General features: G+C 41.8%; 1 protein-coding gene across 1 annotated transcript in view; it reads left to right on the plus strand.

The window, feature by feature from the left end:
- Positions 1-4,653: 4,653 nt before the first annotated feature.
- Positions 4,654-13,032, plus strand: part of EFCAB5 (EF-hand calcium binding domain 5) — a 44,856-nt gene continuing 36,477 nt past the window's right edge. Inside the window, exons 1-3 of the mRNA XM_030537069.1 lie at positions 4,654-4,800; positions 5,786-5,846; positions 8,188-8,258. Of these exons, the coding sequence (XP_030392929.1) occupies positions 4,654-4,800; positions 5,786-5,846; positions 8,188-8,258 (279 nt within the window). The remainder of the gene's footprint in view (positions 4,801-5,785; positions 5,847-8,187; positions 8,259-13,032) is intronic.

A 13,032-nucleotide genomic window follows, 5' to 3' on the forward strand; every position in this document is an offset into this window, starting at 1 on the left:
GTGGGTAGAAATAATGTCAGAACTACTCATTAATGTCCCGATCACTTTATTCCAGAGTCTGTTTTGGTAGAATAACTGGATTTGTAGCATACTCTCATCTATTTGCATAAAACTGGTGTCAGGAATTAGGGAAAGAAGATGTTGACATAAAATGTCTCATGTCTAGACTCTAAACTAAGATAATGGAAGTTCCCAGTAATTAAATGAATAAAAGAATATGGTTAAATCTCTCTCTCTCTCTCTCTCTCTCTCTCTCGTATTTCTAATGCATATGCTGTTGTAGTACATAAGCACATACATAACCTATACCTGATACAATTAAAGCAGTGATAAATGACTCTTATGAAGTGCACTTAACTCTATTTACCTGCCTTTAAATGTAGCTAGTCTGGTGATAAGTACATAAGCTCTCTGCATTTTGGCTTGCCATTTATTAAGGGATTTATGATTTCATGCTTTACCTTTGCTTTGAGGTGGTAATTCCAGTTTAAAATTTGGGAGTCAAGTTCTTAGTTTGACAGATATGGAAGAGTCCGAGAGCTGATGCTCAGGAAATCTGTATGAGGAGTCACAGAAGTTAGCCTCTCCATGGCTGCCAGTGCCAGGGGATCTACACAGCCATGGCAGTAACAGGAAGTATCATGGGATTTGTGTTTGTTTTACTTTAGGATTTCCATTTTTGTGTCTGGCAGGATCATAGGATTTGTATGGTGTTCTTAAATCTGGGGACTCCATACCTGCACTACGGCTTTTGCTGCCACCATGCATTGGTGCGTAATACTTGCCCTGTGTCACTGGCTTTCCAAGTAGAAGCACAAATTAGGAGAGGAATGCCAAGGGGGGCTCAGAATGGCTCATGCAAGCATCCAAAGTTCAGGGGTGAAATCCTAGCCCCATTGATATCAATGGGAGTTTTGCCATTAACTTCAGCAGGGCCAGGATTTCACCTCAATTGCTTATCCAAAATTTACCCACCCTAGCTGAACTTTCTCTAGCTTCTTCCATTCCCACCGTAACTGTGACCATGTTGGGAGCCAGGGAGTTCATGAGAGTGAGGTGGGAGAAATTCCTTTTTATCTAAACCAATTCACACCTAAATTAATGTCTGGTTTTGTTCAAAGGATGCCAGTGCATCCAGCTGATTCATGCATCCATATGCGGGAGAACAGGCCCTTCCTTCCTTCCCAAACATGCTTCTTGTGCAGGGGAGTCACCCTGAAGATATCTCTGCTTATCAAATGCATTACTAACAAATGTGTTCCCACCATGGTGCATTTACCCAGGACTGTTATAGTCGGATGGAAACTCCCACAGTGGGACAGTCTTTGTCCTGCTCCCCAGGACATCAGAAGGAGAGTGCATTTACATGCCCTTTCAGGTGATAGCTGGAACAAGCTGCCTAGAGAAACAAAAATTGCAGCACACGGCATGTGTAGCACGTACCGTCCCTTGTGTTTGGCAGTGCCCAAAGTAATCATCAAAGCAGTTTGGCAACTCTTACATTGGAGTTAATCCTGCTTTTTGTTTGCTAATTATTCCTGAAGAGGGGCTGATAGTTGAAATGTTTCTACATTTATTTCCTATTTTTAAGTTAGAGAGAACTTTTTGATCCATTTAATTTGGCAACTGGTACATCTCCTCTTTGCAGCATTAGTAAAGCAGTCTAGAAAAGGGAATTAGGTTTCCCAACACCCTGTTCCATTGTATCAAGGTGTCAGGATCTGAATCACATCAGAAAGCAGCTGTCTTTCAGTTAGTCCCATAGTCTGGCTTTTTCCTAGCAGTGAGCAGGGCAGTTTCTCCATTTATTTTGTGGATTTTTTTAAACCAAGTGCCATTTGAACTTAAAGGCCCTTATCGAGGAATTTTTAATGTAATTTTTCCCTGTTGTCATTTATAAGTTGATATCTGCAAACTGAAATCTCTTCCCTTGCCTTAATATTTATTTCTTCTTGTAGGTACATCTACCTGCCATTTGTTATAGGGTGAAGTCCTGGCCCCACCTAAGTCAATGGCAAAACTCTTGTTGACTTAAACAGGGCCAAGGTTTCCCTTATGGTATTGCACTTGAGCAGTGTCTTCACACACTGGCTTCATTCTGTAGGGCTGGTAATAACCAAGGTCTGCATGGTCTTGATAAACGAGTACATACTCTAAACCACAGGGCATTACTTACACCGAGACAAGTCCACATGCTCATCTTGTGGCAGAAATCTACTCAATAATATTAATTATCCCTGTATTCTGCACAGCCTGGTAGTCCTTCCCGAGTCCAATATACTCAAGATTGTCCCAGAACAGGTGTGAAGATGGGTTCTCTTTGCAGTGTTCTGGTTTACAGTGAGACTCAGTCCAAGCAGTCTTCCTTCATTTCATCTCAAAGCAAAAGCAAAAACATTGTTGATAGATCATCTCAGAAGCTGCATCCATTGTCAGCTGATGTTTTTTATGATTTTATCCATAGATGAGCTAGCCCCAGAATTTCTGGTGTTGCAAAGACAAGATGTGATGTCAAATGCGTGAAAGATTTTAGCAGGGATTTTCATTGACACAGTGAAGGCCCGAGGGAAAGATTAAAGAAAACAGAGGCACATTCTGTCCTTGTTATATTGGTAATTAGAGATGTTAGTACACTTACTGTTATGTAGGCATAAGAAGCCAGGTCAGACCTTTACCTCTTTGCAGTTAACAACTTAGCCATATGTGGCCTGATCCTGAGAGGTGCGAAGGACTCACAGTTTTCACTCAGCTCTTCAAAATATTTGGCCATTAATTGGGCAGTGCCAGTGGACAGCAAATATTTAAAATCTAAGAGGCTATGAGAAGTGAGAAATAACTTTTTTGTGGTAGTTGGGCAAGCCCTTTTGTAAATTCCCTAATTTGGCTGCTCATTCTGAGGTTGGATCTGATCCACATATTTCACCATTTTATCAAGATTAGAAATAATCCTGAGTTAAACACTTCAGAAGGAAATGAAGGAACAGATCAAGACAAAGACAGCTCTGTTCCATTTGGAGCTGCAGGAATCACCTCCAAGAATCCTGTTAAAAATAGGACTGTGAAGCGCTGAGGCCCAAGTAAAATCACAAGTATTGCAGAAGGTTTAAGAGGGTTAAGTTGCACAAGACTCTCTCACATTCATTCATATGCCTCTCGCATACTGGGTAACTGAGTGATTGATGAAGAAGCCTCAATGATAAATGGCCATGAATTAACAGTGACCTAGTAATAAATATTACTGTAGTCAGTGTGTTATTATAACATGTTAAATAGGCCTTATTATTTATTAATTAAAATGCAATTGTTTTATAACTGCAAGCCTTTTTCCTAAACTATCGTGAGAGGTCAGGGATAGTATCAGATTATCATCACACCTTAAGTGAAAGAACAGTCTTGGAGAAAAGAGAAATAATTTGGTCAAATGACAGTCCTGGGGCCAGTCTTAGCTATGAGTGACAAGAGACAAATAGGAGTAGCTCCACTTACTCCTGCAAGCTATAGACTGGTATAACTGAGAGCAATATCTGGCTCAGTGAACGCACAGTCCATGGGTGAAAGGAACAGTTAGGAGCTCTCAGTACAAAGACAAAGACTCTCTAACAATCCATTGAAATTGGAATAAAAACTCGAGATCCTCCTCCCCGTAGTTGAGCTGTAATCCTGTAGCTATAGGCATAATGAGTGCCATTAATGGTGTTGTTTTCCTGGAGACTTTACTTATATTTTACAAATAAAAAAAAAGAAATCTATACATGATCAGTTTAATAAAATCCTTTTATCCTGGGTACAAAATGGAGAACTGGCAAATGCCCTTCTGATAGGTTAGAGAAGGAAAACAGCTAGAATCCAGAAGAAAGAGAGGTACTTCTGGTCCAGGCTTGCAAACTCTGTGTTCAACAAAAAACAGAAGCATGGTAGGCAAATTATCCCTGTCCTAAAGCAGTGAGGATTTTATTGTGCAATAGTACTTTGGAAAATTCATTAAACATAGTTCATTGCCAGTTCAATTCTTACATTAAACTGTACATAGGCTCTGAGACAAATGCATAGTAATGCAATTTTGTTGTTAAATTAAGTGAAGCAAAATTATACCCCTCAGCTCCTGGTAAAATGTTCGGCAGGAAAATTGAAGAACATCTCCATAATTAATGATTAGCACCATCGTAGAAAGGTGCATTCATTAAGGGCAAAATCCACCCTTTGTGTAACTCTGCTAGTCATTAGAGTTGCAGCAGGGATAATTTTCTCCCTAAATGTCTGACTGTCTCTGGGCTCAGAGAGAGTTCCATACACCTTCCACAAAAGGCTCTCTCTATAGTGATGTACTCGATACTCAAGCTCTGTATTCAAATTCTTAATTACGCTGGCCTTCAGCAGAAACGTCCACTTCATGACAAACATTCTTGCTTTCCAAGAGCTGCCTCATGAAGACATGGATTGTGAGTGTTTAAATAGAGTTTGACTGGTAGCTTGTTGCCCAAAAGATTAACTATTTCAATGGGGAAAAGACCTCATGTACTAGAAAGTACAGGAATTACAGTGTGCAATTAATTCCGTTTCCTGCTGTTCTTCAGGAGAGGTCAAACCAAGCTTAGCTCAGCCTATGACAATAACTTTCTGAACCATATGCCCATGCCTTACAGGCTAGCCAGGATGAAGTCTGAGGTAAAGAAAAATCGTGAGCAAAGAGAGCAGGTGGACAAAATCAAGTCTCAGGTGACAGATATGCGAAAGGAGGCCCTGGCAGTGCAGTTCAAAGAATGGACATTGGATGTCAGTGGAAAGCTACCACTCACACTGGTAACTAGGGCAGATATTCATAGAAACACTGCTATGTTTCCACCTGGGAGGAGAAGAATGGAGGTTACTGTGGAAGTGAGTTTGCCATGCTATATAGCAGGAAGGGAGAGGAAGGATGGTCCAGTGGTTAGGCACTAGCCTAACACCCACAAGATCTGTCTTCAGGTCCCTGTTCTGCCTCAGACTTTCTGTGTGACCTTGGGTAAGTGACTTAGCCTCTCTGCGCCCCAGCTGCCCAATGGGATAATAGCCCTGGCTGCTGCACAGGAGGGTTGTGAGGATAAATCCATGCTTGTGTAGGGAACAGGCACTACCCTGATGGGAGCCAGATAAGTGCCGCAGATAGTTTATATCTCTGAGCCTTGGGTCTCCTGGTGGCAGCTGGTCACAACTCAAAATCATTCACCTGCTGTGAAACTCCCCCGAGGCCCACTAGCTTTACGGGCTATACAGGGCACATAACATAGATGTGGCTTGAATTTCTGTTAGTGGTGAGAGGCCAGGGTGGGGGAGGTAAAGTAATGTTAATTTAATGGGAAAATTCCTGAACTTTTGCAATGTGCCTGCTATTGTCTAGCATAACATTCCCGTTTACTTACTAGAAACACTTGAAGGGTGACCTCTTCAGATCACAGAGCTCTGGGTGTGGTCTGTGATGCAGTCATCCATTCTCAGCACTGGTGTATCCTTATGTTGCCATAAAGATTTGAGGAGCCCTGGGCAAAAACAAAGCAGGAAGAAAATAAATGGCAAGATATTTCTGAGAAAGCAATTGCTATAGAGCTGCTGTATTAATATCTGTTCATAACAAGCAAATGGTGATAACCCGGGCCAGAGTGTCAATGCAGGGTAAGCTGGTGCCCTTTTTCTGTCCAGACGTGGGGAGAGAGAGTGAAACTAGAGCTGCTTTGAGTTTAAAGAGGAGTGGAGATGAGCAAAGAGTATTTCTCTGACTCAGGCTTTTAACTGTTATTTTGATTTATAGGTTCAGAGTGCCCTGAGGTCATTTCTGGATGTCATTTCTATTCCTTTGGGAGCAGGGCTGGGTAAGGTCACAAGTGTTTTCTTGGTTTTATTTTCCTTGGTCTGACTTCTGGTGCAGAATGGGAGCAAAAGGAAAGTAGGCATGGAATCTGTAAGGACCGGTCACGAGTCTCGCTTGCAAGACTTCAAGTGGGGAGGGGCAGAAGTTGAACCATTGTGTTGTCTTTGTGTGTGTGTGTGTTTTTAAATAAACATATGTAAAAATAACACCACAGCTTGTGGGCCCTCCACCCACATGAGAGCACAAAGCCTGAGTAAATGTCCTTGGCATAGAGGATCTAAAAAGGGCTGGGGAACAAGGAATCCTCTCCCATGTGGTGCGGTCTCTTGATGGAAATGTGCAGCCTTGCTATAGCTATTCCTATAATCCATGGGCTATAGTAGTAGCTGCAGCCCTGTGTGCCTACAGTGATCTATTCGGTTCCATGTCATGTTCCTGACTCCCCAAGTCCATCCCCATCCCAGGCCCCTCTTCCACTTTGCTGCAGAGCTCTGCAGGGTGAAAAGGCATGCAGAGTTCCTCACCAGGGCCTCTCTGTGTCCTGCAGCTCCCCCCAGATGAATTGGACCTGCACCATGCCCATGGAAATGGGGGAGGAGTGCAGCATTTGGCCCAGTCATTTTAGACTAAGTTGATCTGGGCCTCTCTAGTTGCCAGTAACAGACTCACAGAGCCCCTTCCTAAGTAATAAAACTCTGACAGCAGCAAGTAGCTTGTCCCTCTTCTCTTCCCCCCCCCCCCCCCCGCATTAGCCAAACCTGCTCCCCATGTGTGCATGAAAATCAGCTGAAGATCCCCCAGCCCTCTCTCCTTTCATACTAGGACCATACTTGGCATGTTTTGTTTTGGTTTTTTTGGGGGGGGGCGGGGGTTTAAAAATGAAAGCGTGGCGGAGCTGTTACCTTCCAGGACAAATCCTGAAATGTGCCTGAGAATTGCGCGACAAGGCTCATCTTCTCTGGGCATTTCCTCTAACCAGTGAAAGGAAGGACAGTGACATACAATGAGACAAGGCCCACATACCAGAGCACTAAGCACTGAACCTATTTGCATAATTCTCATCCTCTTTATGGCTTACGCTTGAGATAATTAAATAATGATAATTGAATAGATAGGGCTAGAAATGTTGAAGAGGCAGTGTAAGGACTGTTGTCAGAGCTTTAAAATAAATAGAGGCATTATGATCATCGGTAACAACAAACTGGTCTTTGCTGGAAGATGTGAGGCTATGTAGGACACTTGAAAGCCCATTGCAGTCCTCCGCTGGAAATAGCTTTTCTCCACAGCTTGGCTTTGCCCAACCCCTTTTTATGATAGTAATCATTGCCCTGAGTATTCAGCTTACATTGGCAGCACGCTGTCTGAATGGCAAACCCAATCCTCAGGTGCTATTGTGGCACTGTTGGGGATACTGGTACTCTAAGGAAGAAGGGAGTTCCTGATCAGATGGTTACTCTACAGGCATTCTAGGCACTATTGGCAGTATTTTACTCACAGCTCTGCTCTGTTTCTCGGTGTATTTCATTTAACAGAGTCCAATACACTAAGTGAGCATTATGTCATGTTTGATATGTTCATAAAGATAATGTATAACTTCTGGATGTCTTAAGGAAGCAAGAAATATATAAGTTCCACTGAGAGTGTTCTCATTATTCTTGGTGTTTCACTCACCATATTGTAGAAGTAAGAATAACAGAATAATAATCCCAATAGAGAGAACATTTCTTCTTTCAAGATTTCCCACGCAAATCCTTGGCATTTCTTCTCAGCTGCACTACTGTGGCCCAGAAACTGGCTAAAAGGTGGCTGCAAAGGTTGTAAAGTCAACAGGAATATCTCCATATTGCCGCTAGAATAAAAGTCTTGTTTTCAGAATACAGAAGCTCCAGGCCTTGCTGGTAATTCCAAAGTCATGCCACAGCTGCAAGGAACCTGACCACTGGTTCCCAACATGTAAAGGAACTACACTCATTCATTACAGCACAAGCCAGGCATAAGCAGATGTAACTCCCATTGAAGTCATTGTGATTTACACCTATTTATGTCATGTTTTAATCTGGCCATAAATCCTTGTCTGCACCAGCCCATATTGCTTATCTTTCAGAAGGGAACTGCAGCTTCTCAGCAATAGAAAGAGATATAAGAATTAGACTCAGCCTGTATTTCTATAGCCAGGCAGTACACTACTGATTTGGAAGCAGAGCTGAACACGTAAGGTATATACAGGGGTTTCAATTCCCTGCCATTCCCAGCCACAGGCCAGAGTAGCCCTAGGTAGAAATACAATTCTGCAAAAATACATTTGCCTATTTTCTGTCTAATCTTCTCTCCTTCTCCATTAGAGATCTACGACAGGAAGCTGGAAACCATAGATACACTGGGGAAAAGAGTGAACCAGGAAGAGTTTAGGGAGGTGAGAAGCTAAATAACTGCGCCTGAGTCAGAATTCTCTTCCTGTTGTTGATGCCTTTTAGGAGTGTTTCCTCCCCTGGTGGGTGCTGACAATAGAAGAGGAGAGGCCTTCCCCTTCTCCCTAGCCCCAGGCTGTGACTCTGGGAATGTTGGGTCACTCCATGTTCCCAGGTCACCATGATTATCTGCTCACATCCACATACCCATCCTCATTTTGCAGATCCCCCCATCACTCCAATAGGGTGGAATGTTTAGCTTCCTCCAGAGTCACTGTCTGTGCACCTCTATGGATTAATTATCAGGGATATTTTAAAAGCCACATTGTTAAAACATCTCCCTGGTGCCCTCCTTAGCGTGTGTGAAGACACCACCTTCGCCATACTGCAAGGAGCTGTGTTTCAAATCACTCATGAATTCAGATTTTTCATCAACAGCACACAGGAGATGGTCTCTCAATGTAACTAGCATTCTAATGTAATTAGTATGGTTCCCATAGTGCTATTATTCCTTTGGGAATTCCGTTAACCAAAGTACAATACAACAGAAGGCTAATCAGGGATGAACAGCATTACTATTTTTGCCCATAGAGTATATTTTGCCACCATGTGGCTTTGGTTTAAAATCCACACCAGGGAGCGTACAGAACATAAGGGAAGTGTTCGGTAGCTTTTGCAGGGAACTTACACAAAAAACTCCTGTTGCAGAGGAGTTTCCGGCATGCTGTCCATTGGACACAAGGGTTCAGTGACAAAGCTGTAACAAATGAAAGAAACAACCATATAACTACAGCTATCCCTCTTGCTCCATCTGCCAGCAGGTCAGTTTTTTGTGACCACTACCTGCTCTGGTAACAGTCATATAAATGACTAGTTTTCCAGTCCCAGTAAGTCTTTGTAAACTTGTTCTATTCCTACAACTCCCAAAGGAAGATGGAAGACAAAAGAAGATTTAAGTAATCTTAAGAAAATGCTACTAAGACTTTAAAAATCAGGATATAAATGTATGGTTGTGATTTGAGTTCTTATTGCCCCAGTGCCCTTGTGTATCAGAATTAAATGTGTCTTCAGTCAACCAAAAGTCTCTCAAGACATTGGTTGATTGTATGCCTGGGTCACTGCCCCATGGCATAAATTTAAAGTAAGGTGTGTGAAGGGGATTACCGTAGACTCCAGTGCATCCACATTAACTCTGCTACTAATGGTGCTGTTAATCTGCCTGAGCCGTTCCTATAAATCATTGTGAACAGAATATATAGGAAGTGCTGTCATCTAATGGTTAGAGAATAGAAGACAAAAGTGATTTGTGTTGTGGCCTTGGTCATGTCATTTAAGACCATACTTTCTAAAATGTCAATTTGTCTTAAATTTGACACCCAAAATTGTGGGTCAGTTTTGAAAATGTGCCTTAGACCTGTGTCTCATATTACCTATTGGTAAAGTGAGGATAAGTACGACTTTCTTGTGAGGCTTAAGAAATTGTTGGTAAACAGCTTCATTTTGCTCAGATGAGAGGGGCTACATAAACCCGAGCATGATTATTATAAATGCTGAACGAGTGCACCAATAGAATCACAAAATATCAGCCCAGATGGTCGATTCTTCATTTAGGCCTGCTTTGGGACAGCGCTCTATGGGCAAAATAATTTGGTGACTTGCCATTATATGTGCTGTCTCTTAGCCTAGCTGTCCCCATCCCACTGTGCTCAGATTTCTAGGATCTACCAAAATAGAAAAGAATTCACTCTAGGGAACAAGTTACAAGTAAATAAAATAAAAATAACACCAAAAACTATAGTTAAGAAACATCACATATGTGACTTTAACTCACCAAAGTCAAGGAATGTAGTTAAGGATTTCATTCTATCAGGTTTCCCTTCGTTAACTTAAAAACAACCAAATCATTTAAAGCTAAATTTACTGGAAAGACTCTCTGGGCTGAGACTTTATCAATCAAGTTCCACCTACCACCTACAGTAGAGCTAGATTTTATGCTTGGGCTATAAACTGTGAAAAAGAACATTTAGACTAGAAATGATGACGGCCCTTAACTTAGCAGTGCTAGTAGGTGCAGTTACAATAATTAAGAACAGAGCATAAAGCAGCTATGCAGAGACTAATCCCAAATGACTGTGTGTGATTTCTTTGCCTTCTGCACTCCCAGGAGAGTCACATATTTAGTATTTTGCACAGAGATGCATTTTTGTGATAATTTGTTGAGGATTTCTTTTTTCAGCATGAAATGATATATTTTAAAATGTAACCTCAATGTAACTGCATTTAATTAAGGAAACTATTGCAGATAACGGAATCTCAGAGAATCCCTTTTGTCACTAAAAAAAAGTGTGTCAGTCCATAATCTCTGCAATACATGAATGAGTTCTGTATAAATTTCTGTTACATTCAGTCCAGAAGAATGCTTTAAATATCACTGTGCGTAATATTTGTTTTAACTCACAATTGAGGCATACAGTAATAGAAATCAGAAATGTAAAGGACCTACAATGTCAGCTTAGCTAGTCTTATTTCCAGCCACTGGAAGATTGTTTCTGCAGTATATTTTCCAGTCCAGTTTTATACGATTAAAGTGATGTGGCTTTCACCAATTCCCTTGGGAGACTATCCCACAATCTGAACAGACCTCGCTGTCAGGATATTTCCTCCTCCCCGCTCTCCATATTCATCTTAAGTTTATTTTTATTATTCATTTGCATCATCCTTCTGGAAGACTGAAGAGAAAGATCTGGCCCCAGATTGATGTGGGCCTTTTCACATTTGGAAAGTATTGATTGTTAATGGAGCTGAAAATTAAATGGCTCTTTTTATGTTTTCTTTTTTGAACTCAGGGCAGCTCTGGGTTACTTAATGGCTGTTACAGAGTCAGTGGTGGGACCTCACACATTGGTGTTTCTGAGTCTGTAAAAAGGGTCGCTCTTGTTCATTGTATTATTGTGTCCTCAGGAACAGAGTGGAGGATTCTTTTATTTTAAAAGTATTTAGAGCCCAAAGACCCACCCTCCCACCATGTATAAGACAGGTTAAATCATGGGCCTTCATTATGAAATGGAGGGCCTTCATCACTTTTAGGGCCCGATCCTAAGCTTTCTGAAGTCAAGGGTTAGACTCTCATTTACTTCAATGGGCTCTGAATGAGGTCCTTATGGCTAGATTCTGCTCTCAGATCTACATGTGGCTTCATCAGATTCCACTGAGGTTAATAGCAGCCACAGACACACATCAATGGGCCGAATCTGACCCATTGTCTTTAGTGGTATTTACTACCAGCCTAAAGTAAAGAGAGACAGATGATGGAAGTGGAAACTGCTTTATTAGTAATAAATAAACAACAATTGTGTTTATCGCTTGTATAGCACTTTACATTGTCAGAGTGCTTTACAAACACTAGGTCAGGTCTACACTACCACTTACTTTGGTATAACTTATGTCGCTCAGGGGTGTGAATAAGTCACCCCCTGAGCAACGTAAATTACCCCGTCCTAAGCACTGGTGTGGATAGCTACCGCTTCTCGCAGAGGTGGATTTATTATGCCGATAGGACAACTCTCTCCTGTCAGCATGGATGGTCTGCACCAGATACGCTTCAGTGGCGCAGCTGTGCCAGTGTAGCGCTTCTAGTGTAGATTGGCCCTAACTCATTAATGTTGACTAGTCTGAGGCCTGGTCTACACTACTGGGGTAAGCTGACCTAAGTTATGCTACTCCAGCTGCGTGAATAACATAGCTGTGGTCGACATAGCTTAGGCTGACTTACTGCGGTGTCTATACCACACTGCATTGACGGGAGACACTCTCCCATCAACTTACCTTACTCCTCTCATTCAGGTGGTATCAGAGTGGACCTGAGAGCACTCGGCCGTCAATTTAGCGGGTCTTCACTAGACCCACTACATTGACCTCTGCTGCATCGATCGCAGCAGCACTGATCCCGAGTAAGTGCAGACATGGCCTAAGGTGACACAGACTGGACGAGCACTGTCCCAATGAACCACTAACTTAAAAAGGCAGAGAAATTAAGCATTAAAATGGGCTTTGACTCGTGGTGATATTTAGCGGGCACCCAAAGGAGAGGATGCCTTATCACCACCCATTAATAGCTCTGAGAGTGAGAAAGTGCATTTAGCAACCATGAGTGCCCCCTGGGAAGGTGTGTTATGAGAAGAATGACTCACAGGTCAGGAATGAAATGTGTCCTTTCACTTCATGATAGGGGAGAGAAAGAGATAGGAACTCTGTAGCGGAAAGAATCCCAGAGGCTTTCATGTTCTTATCTCCCAGCACTCTTGGAAATGTAATCTCACCTTCCTCTTGTTCATGAGTCTCCCATTTGCATTCAGGAGTTGCACTTGTCGTAGGGGTGAACTCACAGTACTTTTCTGTTGGCTCTCTCTTCTTATTTTGTCTGCAGCTTCTTTTAGTGACTATTATCCCTTCCATGCCTTCACCATCACTCCTAAACAAGAAGGAAACTTTTAAAATATATTTAAAAATTTTAGGCAAATATTTTGTTCAAAGTAAATTTTATTTATGTCTATAATAACACGACTTTTGTCTTCTATATCACCTATCTCCAAATTTATAAACATTAATTAAGCCACATTTCCCTTTGAAATAAGCATTTTTTCCCTCATTCTAAGGTGAGGAAATTGAGGCACAGAGATTTTACGGGCCAAATTTTCAAAAGTGAATTCTAATTATGGGTGTCTTAATTTTTAGGTACCCAACTTTAGAGAAGTCAGTGGGAGTTAAGGATGCTTAGCA

Source organism: Gopherus evgoodei, chromosome 17, assembly GCF_007399415.2.
Source record: "Gopherus evgoodei ecotype Sinaloan lineage chromosome 17, rGopEvg1_v1.p, whole genome shotgun sequence".
Taxonomy (NCBI): Eukaryota; Metazoa; Chordata; order Testudines; family Testudinidae; genus Gopherus; species Gopherus evgoodei.